At 57.4% G+C, this 20,170-nt stretch overlaps 1 protein-coding gene across 5 annotated transcripts in view; it reads right to left on the bottom strand.

Annotated features, from left to right (window-relative positions):
* The window catches only part of ABR (ABR activator of RhoGEF and GTPase), a 187,969-nt gene continuing 167,799 nt past the window's right edge, over positions 1–20,170 (bottom strand). For all 5 annotated transcript variants that reach the window (XM_042255475.2, XM_042255476.2, XM_027975168.2 and 2 more), the window contains 7 exons: positions 9,057–9,116; positions 8,724–8,833; positions 7,898–8,037; positions 6,625–6,759; positions 5,513–5,618; positions 3,227–3,374; positions 1–2,663 (listed from right to left, as the gene is read on the bottom strand). In XM_042255475.2, the coding sequence (XP_042111409.1) occupies positions 2,574–2,663; positions 3,227–3,374; positions 5,513–5,618; positions 6,625–6,759; positions 7,898–8,037; positions 8,724–8,833; positions 9,057–9,116 (789 nt within the window). In that variant the 3' untranslated portion in view covers positions 1–2,573. The remainder of the gene's footprint in view (positions 2,664–3,226; positions 3,375–5,512; positions 5,619–6,624; positions 6,760–7,897; positions 8,038–8,723; positions 8,834–9,056; positions 9,117–20,170) is intronic.

The following is a 20,170-nucleotide window of genomic DNA, read 5'->3' as shown; positions in this document are numbered from 1 at the left end:
TGAGTTGTTTGCAAATGTTGGGGCTTTGCAGGTTTTTTTTTATTAACATTTTCCTCTCACGTGGCTTACATCAATTTATAATAATCTACATAAGTTGAAACAGAACATAGACCAAAGAAAAATATATCCTTACCAACTTAAGAAAGTCAGATATTAATGCAGGGTCCCATCATACCTGTAATAGCACAACACCGGCAGCCCGCAGCCATCGCCAGCAAGGACAGGCGTGTGGACTCCTGTAGCCTGTCTGTGGGCTCCTGTTGGCACAGCCTGCCCTGCTGGGCAGTGGCTGGGGTTCTGTACAGTCCCTGTTGCTCAGGAGAACCCACGGGCTGTTCCCTCAGCGCAGCTTAGTCCAGGTCTGGTACCCACTCCTCCCAGTTCTGGGGGTCGAGTTGATAAATATGCTGAGCCTTTTCCATTTCTCAGCCCTTCCAGCCTTTCTCCCGTTCTCATCACCCAAGAGATTGGGGGCTGCAGTAGCTACCTGACGCTGAGAGGCACACGTCCCTGGTTTGGGGAAGGTGGGAGGCACCCGTTAGGGGCTGTAAATAGCTCTAGGTGGGGCTCCAACTCATTCCAGTTAGTGGCCGTGGAAGCAAGAACCTTCCAGGCCACCTGCCAGCTCCAGAGTGCCAAGCAGGCTCCAGGGATGGTCAGACACGAGGGATGTTCAGACTGCAGCATTCTTTCTCCACCTGTGGCCCAAGCCCCTTAGGGAGTAGGGCTCCTCGCTCAGCTGCTTAGCAGGCAGCCAGGGCATCAGTACCGCTCTCCTCTTGGGCATCTATCCTCCGACATGCACAGAATGTGTACCATTCTGCCCACACCGGGGCCACAGGTGTAAATGAGACAAGAAGGGGCCCTTCCTCTCACTGAACCGGTGCTAAGGCTTCAGGGCCCCAAACCCTTCTTTAAAACCACCCTGAGCTCAAGCTATGGGGAGCTTGTCTCTCCAACCCAGGGCTTGGAATCTAGTCTCTGCCACAGGAGAGCCAGGGAGCCGTGTCCTGTAGCTCCAGCCCCTGCCGCCAGGAGTGTCTGTCCTCCCAGGTGAACTGCTGGAGGCCGGCAGCGCTGCTCAGGAGAGAAGAAACTGCACGCTGGGGGCACTTCTCACTCCTTTACAGTACTGAGCAGCGGCCTTCAACATGGGGATCAGACCCTGCAGATGAGTCGAGCACCCACCACCAGGGTCCCCTGCAAAACCCAGTCCCAGGAGAGGCAGGTACCTGGCACAACCCCAACTCCTAAGAGTTCCCCCGAGTTCTGCGTTCAGAAGCCAGGGACGGGAGGCAGCACCATGACGGCTGGCTACTGCTGGACTGCGCCTGACTTTCCCAGGCCCTGGGGCACACGTGGCCGTGGGGGCTGCCCCATGGCAGTGCTTGGCTGTGGAGAAAGTGTAATGTCTAAGGCAAAGGTACCACGAGGTACGGGAGGCACCAGGAAGGGCTAGCCCTCTCGGACGGAGCCTGCCTGTTTCGAGACGCCTGCTTCAGCCCTCATGGTTGCCCTCCCAGAAGCCTGGCTCCACCAGAAAAGCCACCACAACTCCTTGCTCCCAGCCCAGGATGCCCAGCGCTCCCTGGCACTCTCTCAGCAGCCCACTTGCTCTGTCTCCTTGGCAACCTGACTCTCCCACATCCCCCGATTCTTTCCTGACCCTCTGGCTGCCTTGACAGCAGGTCTCTGGTGAGTCTCTACACTCAAAATAGAACAGCAGGAGAAAAGAAACGGAAAAGCAGGAGAAGAAACAGGCAAAGGTGCCTCACGGGGACTGGAGACAGAACAGAGGTTCTCAGGTGGAAAAAATCCCAGCAATCCGCTCTCCAGCCTGTGCTGAGCCGAGGATCAGTGCGAGTCTGTCTCCTTGTCCAACATTTGCACAGGCGGCAAGGCAGACAGGAGTGTCTCCACAGGTGAGGGGACAAGGAGAGGGTGCGGGGCGGCAGCATCGGACCAGCCACCCCCCGCCACCGCTGCCCAGGGCCGCCTCAGAACTTTCCAGGTGATGGATCAAAACCCAAAGCTGAAAATGCATGCAGGCAGGCTTGGGGAGTCGGGGGGTGGGGGCCGGGCAGGGAGGACGGGGCGGAGGAAGACCGAGGGGAGGCCGCCAGGAGACCGATCTGGGAGCAGGGCCAAGAGAGGCGAAGCTGGCAGCAGTAACAGCGCAAAATAAAAGCCCTTGGACCGGACTCAGGAGGAAAGAAAGTGTTGGAGGAAATGAAAGAACAAAGCAGGCTGCCTGTGTGCCCACACCGGGTTGGTCACTACCTTTTCTGCATGACAAATAGACGTAAAACAATTCCCAAACAGCACGGAGCATTAGACACGACTAGAGGAACGAGGGCAGAGCCGGGGTGCGTGGTGGGGCCGGGGCCGGGTCGGCTGGCTTTGTACAAGGTGGCACAAAAGATACATGTCTTCCAGTTCTTGGAAATCTGTGTCCCTTGGAGTGCAGAGCGCTGGGTTTGGGAGTTCGCTATTGCAGTCCTTCAAGTCTGGGTTGGGTCCCTGGCTGGAGAGGCGGGCTCAGGGCCGCCCCCCACAGCCGCTCCCACCTTGGGCTACACGTCGGTGGAGAAGTACAGTGTGTTCCGCTTCAGTTCTGCGAAGGAGATGGGAGGGTGCTGCAGGTAGTAGAGGAGGACCTGGACCTGTGGGGAGACAGGGGAGACTGAGGCTGGGGTCCTCACCCCGAGGGCCTCCTCCGACCCGCTGGGCTCCTATGGCTCCCCGCTTCCCCGCTGGCTGGCTCCAGCCACTTCCCCTTCCCCGGAAGCCCAGGTGTGGCTGCCCGTTTGCGGCAGTAGGGGGTGCTGCAGGGCAGAAGGCAGGGTGCCCGGGGCCCCTTCCCCAACCTCAGTCCTGTTCCAGACCAGACCCTGCCCTGGGTCTCACCGGGCTCCCCCGCCCCGCACCCCGCCAACTTCCACACATGAGGGCAAGGCCCCAGATTTTCCTGACACCCCTGGGTTTGCTTCCCGAGGCTCAGGCAGCTCCTGGGACTGCAACCAGTATCTGGGACACCCAGCCTCTGGTGGGCTCTTGGTCTAGACGCCTACTTTTTAGCAGGACCGTCCAGAGCCCTGACTCCTTGGTGGCATCCTCCAGACCCGTCAGCCCCGCTGCTCAGGATGGGAGGCAGGTAGCAGTCCACCCCTCAGGGCGGCTCGTGCGACCCCTGCACCTGCTGCAGGCCTGGGCAGCATGGAGGTACCTGCGCCATGACATCGTGAGACCAGATGTCGGCAGCCGACGTGAGGTGTGCTTTGCTCTCCACTTCGGAGGGTCTCAGTAACGTGGGGCCAAACACGGTAGCCAGGTTGTGAAGGGACATTTTGTTGACGGGCTCCTTCTCAGCAACCCTGAAAGGGACGGGAGGGGCGGAAACACAAGTCACGTCTGGCTGCCACATGGAGCTCCGACCCTTGGCTAATACCGCTCCTGGGAGGATTCCCCAAGGGGGTCACTAGCCCGCCCTCTCCTGAGGGTAGAGACCGCTCCATGAGGAGGGGACTCAGCCAAGGGCCCAAGTTCCCAGCTATGTTCCAGTACATTCCACTGACAGATTCCCAGCTCCTGGGCCACCCCCTGAACTGATGGTAAACGGCAAGAGCCAGAAGGACCCACTCCAACTCTCCCTTGCCTCAGAGGAGGTTCTTACAGGTCCAAGAACTTTCCCTGTAATAACTCATGCTCGTCACAAGCAAGTCTGTGTAGGTAACAGTTTCATCCCCCCTGTAGAGATGAAGAAACCAGAGTGCAGAGAGGTCAAACGGCCTGCTCAAGGTGACCCAGCAGGTGGCAGAGCAGGGATCCAAACCCAAGAGGTCTGCTTCCTGAGCCCATGCTCCTCCCCACCCTGCGCGCTGTCCACGATCAGCCCAGCCATGGAGAGGGGCCCAGAGGAGGAGTCCCAGCGGGCAGGGGCCAAAGGCCAGAGGCTCTGCCTGCTGTGCTGTGGCAGGAACATCCCTCGTCACAGATGGAGCCCAGGGGCTGTCCTCCCAAGCTTTTCCAGAAGGGTCTGCCTCTTGGGACCCCAGAGCTGCCTCCTTCTGGATCTTCCTCTGCGTCTCTTGCCTGATCAGCCAGATGCTCTGTAGCTTACTTCCCTTGAGTGACAGCAGGGGCTACCATCTGGGGCTGGTGTCCAGCAGGCTCGGTACCACCCAACACATGAGAGAGACCCTGCGCCTCCCCCTGGTCCCAGGCAATGTTTTGGGGCTGAGACCCAGCTGCCCCAAGCAGCGCCTCTGACCCCAGCTCCCACTGCAGCATCACCCCACCCTCCAGGCAGGAGCCGTGGATGCGCCTGCTGAGCGCCTTGGAAACGAGCAAACAGTGCCACGCCAGGAGGCAGCTGTGCAGCTGGCCCTGCCCCTCACCACACACACACACACACACACACACACACACACACAGGCCAGGCGCCCAGATGTGGGAACAGACTGTGCCCGGTTCCCAGGGTGGAAAACCTAATGAATTTTCCTCCCCATTCCTCTGTGTGTCCTCCCCACAGTGCTCGCCAAACTATTTGGGGATTGGTTGGGACCTTGGTCCCGGCCAAACCAGAGGGAAAATGTCTCATAATGGGAAAAACAAGACAGCAGCCCAGGCGTTCCCAGGTCTCCGCTGGCCCTCCACAGCCTGGCCTGGCCTGGTCGAGCCGCCACTGGGGGCCTGAGGGCTCAGAGCCCCTCACCAGGGGTGCCCTGGTCCTGGATGGCAAGTGGATTTCAGGGACGCCTGGGAACATCTCCTCCCCACTCACACCTGGGACCAGTCCTGGGCTCCAAAGTGAGTGACGAGGTCACAGTCAGGGCTAGATTCCGTTCCTAACTTAGGTGCAGGTGTCAACTTCAGCAGCTCTTGGTTTGACCAGACTGTGGAAGGCGCAGAGCGGAAGGTGGGATGGACCATAGTTTAGGACCTGGGAGATGTGGACCCCAAGGGCAGAGCTACTGGTAAACCCAAGCAAGTCCCCATCAAGCTGGGGACTCAGATTCCCTACCTGTTTGATGGGGTGTGGGTCAAGACCAGCGGGCTTCAGACTTTTTGGACTGTGACCCATAATAACAGACACGTTTTACACGATCACCCAGCACATGCAATAGGAGTAACTGAACACAACCATACGCATGCTTGCCGTCTGTGGTGCACCCTGGGGCTGTCTCTCCTACTCCGTTTAAAAAATGCCAAGTGGACTGAGTGGCCCACTCACTGGAAGCTCCACCTACAGTCCTTGGCTCTAGCCCCGCCTCTCCAAAGGTTCTATGGCCAATATTTGAGGTGGCCCCTGGGATCCCAATATTTCTCCAAACAGAAGAATCTGAATGCCAAGAATCTGAAGGGCAAACTCTCACCTGGCTGCGGTGGCCCAGCAGAGACCAGCACCCACGAGGAGGCGCCCAGGGTGTGGTTTTCCAGGGCATGTGTCCCTCCCAGCTGCAGCCCGCCCCCCCGCCCCCCTGGCGGACTGGGCAGGGCCCCTGCCCATTACCTTTTCAAGTGTTCCAGCAGGAAGAGGAAGGTGATGAGGTTGGGGTCGGGCAGGGAGCGGAGCAGGTGCATCATGCAGTTCTCCTTGGCAGCAGGGTCTGACAGGGCTGCAGCGACACGAGGGCGAGGGTGGGGCTGGGCTCCGGGCGGGGAGCCCTTGGCCGGCACCCTGGGGTCAGGAGGCTGCGGGAGCCTGGGGGGAAGCCTGAGCTGTAAGGGGCCAAGGGGGCAGACCCAGCAGGGATGGGGCTGGTGTTTTGCCAAGGGTGGGCTATTAACAGGTTTCTGCAGGAGGCCCCACTCACGACCTGGAACCCAGCCAGGAGGCGGGCAGGTGGGGAGCAGACACCCTTCTTCCCTGCAGGCTGTGGGCCTTTGGGGCTGGAGCCACTCTATCCCTGGTCTGTAAGGACACAAGGATGCCACTGGTGTGAATGTTCTTTTTTTTTCGGCTGCGCCACTCGGCTTGCAGGATCTTGGTTCTCCAACCAGGGATGGAAACCAGGCCCTGGACAGTGAAGGGCACGGAGCCCTAACCACTGGACCACCAGGGAATTAACTCCCTAAATGTTCTCTTTTTCAAGCACTTCTGATGCCAGAGCCTGGCAGCGGCCCTCCTTCCGCGGGCTCCTCATTCCACTGACTGGACCAGGAGAAGGTGAGGCAGGAGGGATGCGCCAGGGCCTGGATCTGGCCCAGGTTGGGGGGAGGCCACAGTCCTGCCAGGCGGGGCCCTCAGCTTCCTCCCAACCCTGGGCATTGGTCAGAGAAGAGAGCGCACTCCTTCTGGAAGGCTCGGTACCAGCCAGGTCAAGTGCACTCCAGGCTCGCTTCTCCTTGGTCCTGGACCCTGCACCCTCGGGGCAGATTTGCCTGGTCCTAGAGTTTCTAAATAAGGAGGTCAGTGTTCAAGGAGGAAGCACAGAGGGCAGCCCTGAGGGGCAAGAGAGACGGACAGGGGGAGAGTGGGTCCAGCCTCTGGAGCACCATCAGGCCATGTGGGCCCAAGGCACAGAGCAGATGGGCATGCCAGGTGGGCACAGATATCTCATTCTCTCTGCTGGTCAGGGAGGCCTGGCTCAGCCCAGCCCTCAGACCCCCACCGCTGCTCACCGATGCCCTCCATGAAGGCGGGATACAGTCGGTCTGTGAGGAGGGGCTCGGGCAGCTCCCGGAAGTAGAGCTTGAGGGTGCCGGCAATGGCATTGATGTCCATGTCACTCAGCATCAGCAGGATGTCCTTGTTATCTGTCGGGGGGCGGGAGGGCAGGGGCTGTGCTGGCTGAGCCCCCTCCCACCCCCATGCAGCCCTCAGCGGGGCAGGGAGCCCCGATCTGTCCCCCCATCCACCCTGAGATGGCCTGCTCGGGGTATGCACCCCCAGCCCACTCTCTGGTCTGGTCTCCCCAGCAAAGGCGGGATGTAGGTAGTGCCCACAGGTGGTCCATGACTCAGCTCCGTGGGGGAGAAGGGGAGGGGAATACAGTTCATCATCCAGAGTCCTGGAGCCACATTCACACCACGTGTCACATGCCCCCCTTCCAGCTGCAATCTCCCCGCCACTAAGCCCCTCTCTGGAAGGCACTGCACATTTTTATACCTAAAATCATGTTCTGACAAAGCCTTGGCTTCCGCGTGGCATAGAGGAGCCATGTGCCAGCCTGTCCCCAGCTCCCCCCACCCACCCCCAGGTTCCCCGAACATGTCTGCTTGGCAGCTGCCTGGGGACACCCACCAGGCCCCCTCTCAGCTCCCATAGGATCAGCACTGCCCAGCCAGTTCGGGGGTCCTGACTGCTAGCAATGCTGTTGCTGCACCCTGAACGGCAAGATGGGGTTAAGAACCAGAAAGGCCAGACCTTCCCTCCGAGGGGCTCAGTCAAAGTGAAAGGCAGCAGCGCCCCTCCCAAAGGGCACTGGGGAACCGGAGAAGGTGGGGGTGCCAGAGCCAGCCGGCCGGCTCAAAGCGCTTTAGTTTCCCTGCAGCCTGGGAGGCCAGCAACAAAGCCAGGAACACAGACTCTGGAGTCAGCGAGATCCGAGTTTAAATCAGGCTCAAAGCTTATGAACTGAGTAATCCTAGGCAAGGTACTTGGCCTTTCTGAGGCTCTGCTTCCTTATCTGTAGCAACGGAGGCAAGACTGGAGGGCAACGGATTACGTAAGAAAATGCAGGGCAGGCCCACGTCACAAGGACTCGGCAATGGTCCACCCCACGCCGTGCCAGGCTGCAGCGCACAGTCCAAGGCTCCTCTGCCATTGGCTGGTCAGGGTCTTTCCATGGAGAAGCCTCCTGCTTCTGTTACGCTCTCCCACCAGCCCTAGGAGCCTGCTGGAGCGACCCCCACCCCCGCCCCACAGCTGCCCAGCTGGGCCTCCCAGACTCACTGGCATCGAAGACGGCCTTCAGTGCCTGGATGTCTGTGGCCACCCCTGATATCCGGTAGATGCCAACCTCCTCGATGCCCCGCTTCTCCACCTCCTCCACACACTGCCGCACGATGTAGGGCACCTTGGAGCGCTCCCGCCTGGGGTTGGGGTAGAGGATGTGAGGGGAGGGAGGGGCAAGGGGATCCCCAGTGATCCCTACATGTAGCCCCTCCCTCTCTGCAAACCGTGGCCTTGGAGCATTTTGGCCTCTGGGATCAGGAGATGGGGGACAAGGAAAGGGCTAAGAAAGAGGCCCTGCTACCAGCCCCCACCCGCCGCCACAGCCCACCCCAGGCCTGGGTGCTGAGGGACAGCAGGGGACAAAGGCGGGAAGTTTTAGGAGATCAAAGCCCGAAGAGCTTTCCTCAGAACAGAGGGCTCACATTGAAATGCTATGGGGGACCCAGTGGGTCACCTACAGAGCAGGGTGGGCCAGACCCTGGAGACAAGGGGAGGGGAGGGGGCTGAAGGATGCCTTCTCCTGGGGGGCAGCCACTTCTGGATTCCAGCCGGCCGCTGCCACACCAAGACACAGACGTACAGCTGTCACATCTCCCATTTATTACAGGATGCTGAGGATCTGGGATTTTCACGTGCAATCTCCCAGTGTTAAGTGCTGGCTCATTTATTTCTAAAGCATTGTGTGAGGCAGGGAACACACCTCTGCCGGCCACTTTTGCCCATCCAAGTGGCTGTTGTGAGTGGAGGGTGACTGCTGGGGTGCCAGACATGGCTGGGGGGCCTGGAGGGCGGGGCTGGCAGGGACCCCAGACGCAGCACCTACTTGGTCACCACGCTGATCTTCACACCGAAGACGCCGCTCTGCTTTTTGGAGGGGGTCCTCTTCAGGCTCATGTCTCGGCTGGTGAATTTCATGGAGAATTCCACTTTGATCTGGTTGGGGGCAAGGCAGGCATAACCCCTCAGGGCACGAGTGCCCAAGGAGTGCCCATCAACACAGGGGCCCCCCAGGACTGCACCTGGGGGCTCCCTGAAACACTCACAGGGTGGGAATGGGAAGGGTGCAGGCAGAGGAGGGGGGGGAGGGGCTGGGTGGGTTGGGGGAGGCCCGGCTGCCCACCCACTGTGCAGACACTTCCGGCCTCTCCCGGCTCACCCCATTCATTTCAATCACATCGGTGTGCCAGTTCTTGGTTTCTACAGTTTGTGGATCCAGCTGCAGAGAAAGAAAGAGAAGGTGAGAGAGAGAGGTGACAGCAGAGACCAAACCAGAGCCCCCCACCCACTGCTGCTCAGGCTCAGACGCTGGCTAAAAGTTCAGGAAGATGGAACTGGGGGCTGATGCTCATCACGACATCAGTCCTTCAGGGGCTCCAGGCCCCAGGTCCTTCCTGCCCCAGTTAGTGAAGGATTCCCCCACTCTGGGAGGGAGGCGGGGTGCGCTCTTGGACGCATTCGTCCATCCCCTCTCATCCACTCCTGACCTGCCCTCTGAGAGGTGTACTATCACCCCATTTCACGGATGCACAAACTAAGGCTCACAGTCTATCAGCAACTTGCTCAACTGCCGGAATTGGAGTCAGGTACACTGCGGGCACAGCCCACGTACCTGGAGGTGGCAGACAGGAGGCCGTGCCACGCAGAAGTAAAGAAGAGCCCTGGGTCTGAATCCCAGCTCAGCCACTTTTGGCCGGGTGACCTTAGGAAGTTTCTACCTTGCTAAACCTCATTTGTTTGGTTTGTTCATTGCCAGTAAAGACCCTGCCTTGCTGGATTATTGTGAAGACTCATTGAGATAACAAGTAAGTGGCTAGTCTCCCAGGAAGCAAATAGGCTGTAGAGGGGGCCCTCAAACTGGGCAGGAGCCCCAGGGAGGTGGAGATGGCAGGGGAGGCCCAGAGGTATCCCTCACAGGTGACCAAACAGGGCCCGTTCCTCTGGTTCAGGGGCCTTCAAACTGTTTTTCCTTGTGCATCCATAAAGTGACTTGGAAAAACAATGTACACCCTGGCACATTTTTAAGTCAATATCTGAACATCTCCAAATCAAGTTTAAATAGCTGCAAAGAACATAATTTCCACAATAATGTAAATATTTACATCTTGAAACAAAACTGTTACATCATTCTCTTAAATGTATTCAGTGGAATCCAAATTCCATAGCGATTTGATACCCACCATCATCCATTTAAAAAACATATAAACAAGTTCTTCTTTCCCTTGTAGAAACCTGTAACATCCCTTTTTCTCCTTGATTTTGTGTTTCTAGTCTATTTCACCCAAAGAATTATGTCCTCGTTTGTTTTTTTTTTAAGTCTTTTATTCTTCACCCTATTATATTTTGCTTCAACGAAAACATCTGTGTAAATAGAAATGAAAAATTTCCTGAGACCACAAGTCTCCAAATGTTCAAAACATATTCTGGATTCACTAGTACAATGATTAGCAGTATGTAATAAAAAATTTAACCAACATATTAAAAATTTTAATAAACATTCAGCAGCAAAGTACCATTTTGGTGGAACTACATCTCTTAATGAGATTGGGTGGAGTGCTTTTTCTGTTTTAGTTCATGTATGTACATGAATATTATTTTTTGCTAGGGTGAAATGGGGTTTCAGTTCAATACTTTTATTTTTTTGGTTTGGTTTTTAAAGATGTAAAAGATGAAACATCTGCTCACATAAAACAGATGGGACTCAAAATAGTTTTTTGGGTTTTTTTTGGCAGCATTGTACAACATGCAGGATCCTAGTTCCTGGACCAGGGACTGAACCCACACCTCCTGCTGTGGAAGCACAGTCTTAATTCCTGGACCACCAGGGAAGTCCTTTTTTTCCTTTCATTTTTGAAAATAGTTTTATTATAGCAAGGTTTGCATTTCTTTAACCTCTTTCCTGGGTGTTTGCTTTAAGTTGCATATTATCAATATTTATTTTAAATGGTCTCTCAGCTGACAATTCTGCTACTTTTGTGGAAACAAAACACTGGAAACCACGTGATTTTGAAAGGATCAGAAACCCAGCCTTTTGAGTCTTCCACTTTTTCAACTCCCACATCAACATTTAAGGGGCCCCCCTGTTGCCACCGAGGGGCCCTGGGAGCCCTGGGCAGGGGTCTCTAGGGGTCCTCGGGCTCCTCTGCAGAGCAAGGGGTGGGGTAAGGCCATTCGCTGGCGAGGCAGCAGCACCCAGACTGATCTGGGCCCAAACGTCCACTCACTTTTGGGGCAGCAGCACTTATGGGAGCTGAGAATCTGCAAGCTGATTCTCTTAGAATGCTCCTGACCTCATACCGCTGGACGACTCCCACCCCCAGGGGCTGTAGAGCATAGTCTGAACACTTCTGTTCTAACAGGCCCCTCACTAGAGTCTGGGTCCGCCCAGCGTGGCCTGGGCCCTGGGGCTTCTAAAAGCTCGAGGTACCCGGTAAGTCTTCTCCCCATCTTCTATCACCACATACCTGCTGGGGACGGGGCAGCTAAGCCTGCAGTGGGGGCTGGGGGCCTGCATCTGAGCCCAGGCCCTGCCTCCAGCTAGCAGTCCCCTGCCTGGAGAAGGGAGGAAATGGGGAACAGGGACAGAGGGGGAGCCACGTGGAGAGGATCGAGCATCTCCTTAAACGTGCAAAGAGAGCGTGCGGGCCCGCCGGCTGGCTGCTGCCCCAGCCCTCTATTCTGGAAGGCCCCTGGAACCTCCCTCCCCTAACCTTTATGTCCCAAGGCCTGGGGCACAGGCTGCCCCCGACTGCTTCATCGCCTCCAGAATGCCAGGTCTTGGACACAGGGCCTCAGGGCGTCCCCAGCCCTGACCTCCAGCAGTGGCCACCTGGAGCAGAGAGATCTCCATTGCCCTCTGCCGGCGGAGGCGGCTGCTGCCCTTGGGACACACAACTCTGGAACGACCACCCCCTTCTCATGTAGGTCTCTCTTGGCATCAGCGTAAACCTCAGGTCAATTCCATGGTCCTGGCCCCTAGGGCCCTCCTCTGCCCTAGCTCCCCCTGGGTTGGTCCTGAAGTGGCATGTGGACACAGCTCAGGCGGGGAAAGTGCAAGGACTGAGAATCAGACTGATCTGGGTCCAAATGTCCACTCTTCCACTCAACTGTGTGAATCTGGGCGGGTCACTTAACCTCCTGGAACCTCAGTTTCCCCACAGTGGGGGGTCCACACCTGCCTCAATGTTGCTGCGGAAAACAGTAACACTGACCGGACATGCAAGCATTTCCTCTAAGTCTGGCTCCAGGACAAACCCCTTACCTACCGCATCTCAATCAATCATCATAACATGGCCCATGAGGTGTAAGTCCTCCTAGCTGTCTCCATTCTACAGATGAGAACACTGAGGCTTAAAAAGAATGAGGAGTTTGCCCACTGCCACATGTCTAGGAAGTGAGAGCTGGGGTGCAAATTCAAGTCTCCCTGACTCGGCTTGGCTAGATCCGCAAGAACTCATGTACAGCACCCAGCCTGGCGCCCTCGCCTCTGGAAGCTGCTGTGATCAGTGTTTATCTGGAAGGGAGACGTGAGGCCTCCACTGTCTGGCACCACAGGCTGACCTAGGGGCTGGCAGGTCGTCTCCAGTAAGATTCTTTCATTCCTTCCCTCCCCCTTGCTTCTGTTCCAAATGCCAAGTAGCAACCCCACGTGTTCCTGGAAGCATCTGAGACAGGACCTTCGCAAGCCTGATGCGAAGGCTCAGTCCCAGCCCTGTTTCTTCCAGAGAGCCTCCCCAGATTAACTCCAGGCCTCAGGAATGTTCACTCCCCTCTGTCTCCCTGCCACACTACCACCCTGTCCCCTGGACCATTTGCTGTTGCTGCAGTCTGTCCCAGGCCAGGTCTGGGTAAGGTGGCACCGTCACGTTTTACCATGAGTCTTATCACCACCCTATTCTCGACTTCCCTCTGCAGGTGCGGCCCTGGCACCCACGTGGGAGAGGCCGACCCAGCCCCTCAGCACCCCGACAACGCAGCCCTGTCTCCTGGAAGGCCAGCACAACTCCAGAAATCAAGTCTATTTCAGGATGTCATTTAAATACAGAGAAGGGAGGGTGCAGAGTAGAGACGGACATGGCACATTTTCCAGAGAAATGATGCTGTCTGAACTGCTGTGGTTATTTATAACCCCTGGGAAAAGTGGACTTTGCTATTTCCTGATTAGATTAGTGCTGGAGGCGGAGAAGCCAGCCTCCTGGATGTCAGTGGATAGGAACGTCTGATGGCTCACCATCCAGTCCCAGCAGACAGGTGCCGTCCCCTCACCTGGGGACCAGGTACCAGGGGGAGACTAGATCACCTGCGGGAGTGAGACAGGTGGGGAGATTCCCCGTCGAAGAGTGCCTCCTTCATCACACAGGCCACAAAAATGCCACGGGCCCACCCCCAGGGAGCACAGGCAGGAGACAGAAGCAGGTCCTAGAACATCCTGGAGCACGTTACCAATGAGTGGCCGAACACAGCCTCTGGGAGCGGCTCAACCGTGTCCTTTCTGCCTTTGCCTTTAGACCTGGTGAGGTCTTGGCTGCACGTTCAGACCTCTCCCAAGGAGAACCTACTGCCCTCTGGGACTGATGTCCCCGAAAGAACCACCATCCCCCAAGGGAAGGCCACATCCCAGGCAAAGGCGTCCGCAGAGTCTCCCAGAGAACTGGCAGGTGGCTGGGAGGCCGCCTTCCCCTCTCTTGGGCTCAGCAGCCTCACGTTCAGGACAGGAAATGGGCTCCCCAGCCTGGCAGGGGGCTCAGAGGAGGCCGCCCTGTGGGCACCCAAACCCTCCCTGGATGGTGGGTGCCATCTTCATTTCAGAAACGCCCTCAGGGGTCCCCTGTGAGAGGTCTAAGCCCTTCCTCCTGCCCGTTTCTCCCCAGCCTGGGACAGGAGACCCCCCAAAGCCCTCCCTCTCTCTGGTTCAAGGGCTGTTCATGACCATCTCCCAGTGCCTGGGAGGCATCGGTGAATTTGGGGGCCCCCTTCCTGCTCTCTCGAGTCAGACTCCTTCTGACAGTGGGCACTGTCCCCTCACCATCCCACACTCCCTCCACCACGCAGCTTGCTCAACCCTCTCCTGGTGATTTCTGCTGCCACCCCTTCCCCCGCTCCCATCCCGGGCCTCACGTGGGCGCCTTTAATCCGTGAGGAGGGGGCAGGGAGGGGGGGCGGTGAGCCGTCAGAACTGGCAGCTGCAATCCCAGCAGAGGGGGGCGCAGAGCAGCGGTGGTTACTTTGGCAGCTTATGTGGGGGGCTTGCAGGTGACAGGGGCCCCCACCTCCCTCCGCATAGCCCCTTGGCACTGAGCCCCTCTCCTCAGCATATCACTGTCATCTCCCCAGCACAAGCCCCACAGGTCCTGAGGAGCCCGCCTCCCTGGGCCCTCTCCCACCCTTTCTTTCACTGAGCACACTGCTCTGCCCTCTGCACCCTGGGCCTGGCATCCGGGCCCTGTCCTGGGCGGTGGCGTGGACTTCACTCGAAGCCCAGAGTTGTTTTTAGGGCTACTGAAAATGAAGTGCAGTGACCCAGCACAGCCGAAGCTGTCCCCCTCACAGGTGAACAGGACACTGAATAGAAAGCAGAGGTGGGACTTTCCCTCCAGTCCAGGGGTTAAGAATCCGCCTGCCGATGCAGGGGCATGGGTTCAATCCCTGGTCTAGGAAGATTCCACATACGCCATGGGACAAAGAAGGCCACGTGCCACAGCTACTGAGCCTGCCCACCTAGCGCCGTGCTCCACGGCAAGAGAAGCCACCGCGAGACGCGGATGCACCGCGATACGGAGAAGCCCCTGCTCGTCACACCTAAGAAGGCCCACACGCAGCAGCGAAAACCCAGTGCAGTCAAAAGGAATAAATAACTTAAAACACAGAAGGCAGAGGTGTGTGGCTGTGCTTTGGGGAACGGAGGCTGAGCGCTGGGTCGTGAAGACCAGGCCCTGAGCCAGGTGTGTTGTCCGATGGGCACACGTTTCCTGGGGCTCCCGGGTCAGTGGCCACGGCGGCGGTCCTGGCTGGCCTTCTGCTGCCCTCCCCCAAGTGCATCCACATGCTCTGGGCTGGTCCCCCTGGGACACTGAAGCCAGCCTGTCATTGGGGCAAACCACAGGCGTGAGCGGCATGGGCTGGCAACGGGCGGACAACGGTGCTGCCAAGAGCCTGCCTCCCCGCCCCCTCACCCCCCAAGAGGGCACTGGAGGTTTCTGTCAACGTGGCCATCCGAGAGACACTTGCAGAGAGGCAGGGCAGAGCAGGAGGGGGGGCGTTGGGCCTGCACCCTGCCGTGTTAGGGGGAGACCAGGGTCAGGCTCAGTAAACTCACCCTGTTTTCCCAGAGGCGGGGCCCCCCACCATAAGGCCAAGCAAGCTCTGTCCCCCCTCCACCCCAACCTGCAGGGTGAGCTACACGACGGCTTGTGGCACCGGCTTGAGGCTACTTGGCCTCTGCTCGCCTCCCCTCCCCCCAGAACTTTGAAGTTCCCAGAGGCCCACGTATGAAGGGGTCAGCAGCTCTGAATGGGGCTTTTACTGAAGCCAGGTTAGCCCTGTAGCACCCTCGGTGACCCGCATTCCAGGGCTCAGCCTGCCCTGCGATGCCATCAAGCCCTCAGGCCGAAACTTAGAGTAGGCACATCTCTCCCCGAGCCCTGGGGCCCCAGCCTCCTCAGAGCTCCGTGCCCGCCCACCACTGCCTGCTCTGCCTGCAGACTTCACCCCAGAATCAGGCCCACAGTCACAGCCAGGAAGCTGCCCCCGCCCCTCAACCCCAGCTCAGGGACACCAGCTGGGTCACTCTTAGGAAAAGGAACTGGTCAGGGCTAAATCAGGGCTTCTCAGTGGTAAGAACCCGCCTGCCAATGCAGGAAACATAAGAGATAAGAGTTCCATCCCTGGGCTGGGAAGATCCTCTGGAGGAGAGCATGGCAACCTACTCCAGTATTCTTGCCTGGAGAATCCTATGGACAGAGGAGCCTGGGGGGCTACAGTCCAGGGGGTCAACAAGAGTAAGGACACAACTGAAGCAACTGAGCACGCACACACAGGGCTAAGGCAACACAGAGGCAGCCCCCAGCAGCTCTGTCCCCAAAGGGAAAGGGCCACCTTAGAGGTCAGAGTTCCAAGTGAGAGGCTCCCCGAGGTACATCCGGGGAGTGTCATGCTGCGGCCACAGAGAGGCCAAGGGCTTCTGGGACTGTGGGCTCAGGGGCCTCCCTCTGGACTCGGAGTGGTTTGGTAAGAATTATGAAAAGTCCTTCTCTGAAACTGACCTCATCCTCCCTGCCCCACCAGGAACACTGTCCGGGCACAGAGCCTGTTGGTGGGAACAAGGCACAGCAATCCCCCGGCCTGTGCTCGCTCTGAGGGGCCTCTTGTGGATTCTCCCCAGGTCCTCCCCACTTGCAGGCCCATTTCTAGGCTCAGCTTGCGAGGTGGGGCTCCACACCTCCAGAAGCTCCCCACCCAGGGCACGCAGCCTTGATCCCGACGGGGCTCTGTGACCAACCACCAGGACAATGAAGAAACAGCCGAAAACTCAAATGAGCCCTGGGTTGCACAAGGGCATGAGAGACGAAAGCACTTCCTGCACTAAGCCACTCATGGGACCTCATCATGTCATTCTCTAAGCCTATCAGCATCTTGGGAATTATCACCTAAGTCACATCAAAAGATAAGAACGATGTCTGGAACTCAGTACATGCTCAAAACGTGTCCGCATCTCTAAAATTGGGCTTAACCTCCCTGGCGGCTTCCCACTGCACTTAGATTAAAAGCTCAACTCCTCCAAGGCTGCTGCCCACTCTGTCCAAGGTCGTTTCCTATGCTCCATGCAGCCTCTCTCTACCTCCGAACACACCATGGTTGCCCTGGTTCAGGGTTTTCACCTCTGCCTGGAAGGCGCCCTTCCCAGATCTTTCAAGAATCTGTGTCATTTAAGTCTTAGTTCAAAATTATTTTTTCAAGTGAGGCCTCTCCCCTCCACTTTGCTCTCTGATCTGTTACCCAATTTTATCTTCCTCAGAGTACTTGTGCAGCATGAAATGATGTCATCTATTGCCTGACTAATCCTATGGACAGAAAGTTCCATCAGAGCAAGGCCTCTGCCCTGGGCTGCCTCTGCAGTGCCCATTACGTGAGGGTGCCCCATCAATATTCCAAGGCCAAATGAACAAATCGGGGTGTATAGGCTGGAGAAAGCAATGTCCTTCGGCTAGGGATCCTTCGGGACGGGGCTTGAGAAGCCCCACACTCCTGCTCACCTCTCTTCTCCTGTGGCCAGTGAATGGCTGGCTGTGGCCCAGGGGTAGCCCTGCGACCTCTTCCACCCAGACTTTCCCAGCGTGCTGAGAGTTTAAGGCTTAGGCATAGGAATCTTGAGACGTGGCCAAAATCATCATATGAACTGGATCTAGGAGATCATCCTGTTCAGATCCTTCATTATACTGAGGCCAGAGAACCAGAGAGGTGAAGAGATTTGCCCAAGGTCACACAGCAAGTCAAGACAGTAGACTCAGGTTTAGAAAAACAAGGCCTCGTGACTCCTAGCGGCCCGATGCCTTTCCTTCTCTGGCCTCCTGGTTGGAGGTGGGGGTGCTCCAAGGAGGGGGCCAGAGCACAGAGGGGACACTCAGGCATTCAAGGGGAAGAGGAGCTGTAGCTGCCGTGGGACCCCGGCTCTGGTCACCGTCCAGGAGAGAGGGGGTTCCAGCTTCTGGCTCAGGCATGAGTTCCACGCTCTCTTAGCCAAAGCAGAATCAGGGAAACCACTGTGGGGCTCCCTGGAGAAGGCAATGGCAACCCACCCCAGCGCTCTCGCCTGGAAAATCCCAGGGACAAAGGAGCCTGGCAGGCTACAGTCCATGGGGTCGCAAAGAGCCGGACACAACTGAGTGCTGAGGGACTGTGGGGCCCTCCCGGCCTCTGCAGCAGAGTTCCCCTAGCACTCCACGATCACTTCCCACCTCTCTATGCCCACCTGGGCAGGGACAATGGGGCCTTAGTCTAAGGCTCACTAGGATCCAGACCTGACTCTGGCTTTCTCCTGGGGATTGGGGCAAGTGGGTTCCAGATATGGGGATGTGTGTTCCTTTGGGTGCTAGGAAGACACAGAACACAACTCCCAGTGCTATTTGATAGGGAAAAGGAAGCCCAAACAGCACCTGCTGATTAGTTCCCGATAATCTGGGCAGATGGCAAGGCCACTCAGCAGAGGACTGGGCCTGGCCAGACTTGTGTGCCCTGACCCGCACCCAGCAACTCCCCCATATGGACACCTGCAGAAGTTTCTGGGCTCTTCCCAAAATATCTGCTCTCCTGGGGCTTCGCAACCTCTGGATAGTTCTGCACCACAGGGCTTGGGCAGCACTGGCAGGCTCAGCTCCCGCTGGGCTGAGGCCATCCAAAAGCCAGGGGCACCAAGCCCGGCACGGCTGCCTGGCCAAGCCACCTGCGACTGTAGATGCTGGAGAGGGCTGGCGCCCCTTCTAACCTCCCCAGGAGCCAAGAGACAGCAGCTTGCCAAGTGCACTAAGAGCAGGGGCTCCTACTCCGGGATCTGTGACCTTCTCAGAAACAGCACACGATAGTGGGAGTCGCTCAGTCGTGTCTGACTCTGTGCAACCCCCTGGACTGTAGCCCACCAGGCTCCTCTGTCCATGGGATTCTCTAGGCAAGAATACTGGAGTGGGCTGCCATTTCCTTCTCCGGGGGTTCTTCCGCACCCAGGGATCAAACCCAGGTCTCCTACATTGCAGGCAGATTCTTCACCATCTGAGCCACCAGGGAAGCCTGAAACAGCAGAGTTTGTGCATATGTCTGGCTTTGGGCCTAGTCATCAGATTCTCAGAATGGAGTACTCCTGCTCTGTGGAATCAAACAGGACTCTCGGGAGCCAGCTTAGGGGAGAAGCGGGAGCAGCGGGGGTCCGGACACCACCTGTGAAGCCCCAGGAGTAAGGTCCTCTCCCTCTGGGGAATATGTGTTAACAATAGCTGCAGGAGCACAGGAAGATCTTGCTACTCTGCTTTTCAAACCCCCAAACCAACCAGGGTGGACACCATCCTGGGCCCACACAGAGGCCCAGACCGGGAGGAAATGGGCTGCCCTCGGGGGGTCTCCAGCCCTCGAGAGAAGTGCTACGGCCCCTTTCCTGCAGCTGAGGGATGCCTATAGGCGTGTGAATGGGCGTGTAAATGGTGAAGACCGGATGCAGGTACCTTCCGTCCAGCAGATGAGGTGTGTGGATAAGGTGTGTGGGGTGGGTGCTGGATGGGGGAAGGGGGCAGGGAGGTGGGCAGCCAGGGCAGGAGAGAGGTCTTGTTGCCTAAGGTTTTAGCATCTTTTTTGATGCCCACAGCCAGATGCTGAAGGAAATGATGATGGAGTAAGAGTAAATGAGCCTGAGACATCTCTCTACCCCAACACCCTTGTACTCTCCATGCCTGGAACAGCCAGTAAATGGCAGACAGAGCCTTGGGGACATGCACGTGGCTTGCATACCTGATGCTACCTGTAAGGAAACTGTCAGGTTAAACGACAGACTCTGGGAGGTGCCAGGAGCTGACCAGTGGATGCATTCAAGATGATGAAGAAAGGGACCTTCTTGAACCCTAAGGTTCCCCAGATGGGTGGGCCAAACCCCACCCCCCATCCTTTCTTGGGTAGCACCTCTGACCCTCCTGAGCAATAGAGGGGAGCAAACCCCATCTTAGAACAGGTGGCCCTATCCTGGAGCTCAGCAGGAAACATCTCAGTTCACCTTGCTGGCCTCTGCCTTCCCAAGAGAAGCTCTTTAGAGTGGGTAATTCCCAGACCCTTGAAGCAGAGGTAGGACCATCAGGAACCATCCTCAGTTCTCCCCCACTCCCCTGGATCCTCCTAGATCAGCCTAAGCCTCCACCTCCAGCCAGTATCTGGCCTGGTATGGGTCTAGATGTCTTCACCTGGGCTGTAGGGCGACAGTAGGGGCTCAGATTCCTGCCCACCCACACCCCCCACTCCTGAGACAAAAAGTTCTGGCCTGGCCACTGCCTCCGTGGGGCTCTACTAGCCTCTCTGGCTCCCACAAGTGACTCCATTAAAACCTGTGGACACTTCTGGGGACAGGATGGGATTCCTCTTTCAGCCCTTCTCCCTCCAAAGTGCAATCTAAGGATCTAGAAAGAAGCAGAATGGGAGGAAGATCAGGCACTGAGCCTGGTCTCCCTGAGTGTGACTTAAAGCCAAGGGGAAAAAAAAAGGAAAAGGAAAGTAGAAATGTGAAGTTAAATGCAGAGAGCACTG

This window comes from Ovis aries, chromosome 11 (genome assembly GCF_016772045.2).
Source record: "Ovis aries strain OAR_USU_Benz2616 breed Rambouillet chromosome 11, ARS-UI_Ramb_v3.0, whole genome shotgun sequence".
NCBI classification, from domain to species: Eukaryota; Metazoa; Chordata; class Mammalia; order Artiodactyla; family Bovidae; genus Ovis; species Ovis aries.
The sequence above is the reverse complement of the archived record's forward strand: the minus strand, read 5'-3'. Positions and strand labels throughout refer to the sequence as shown.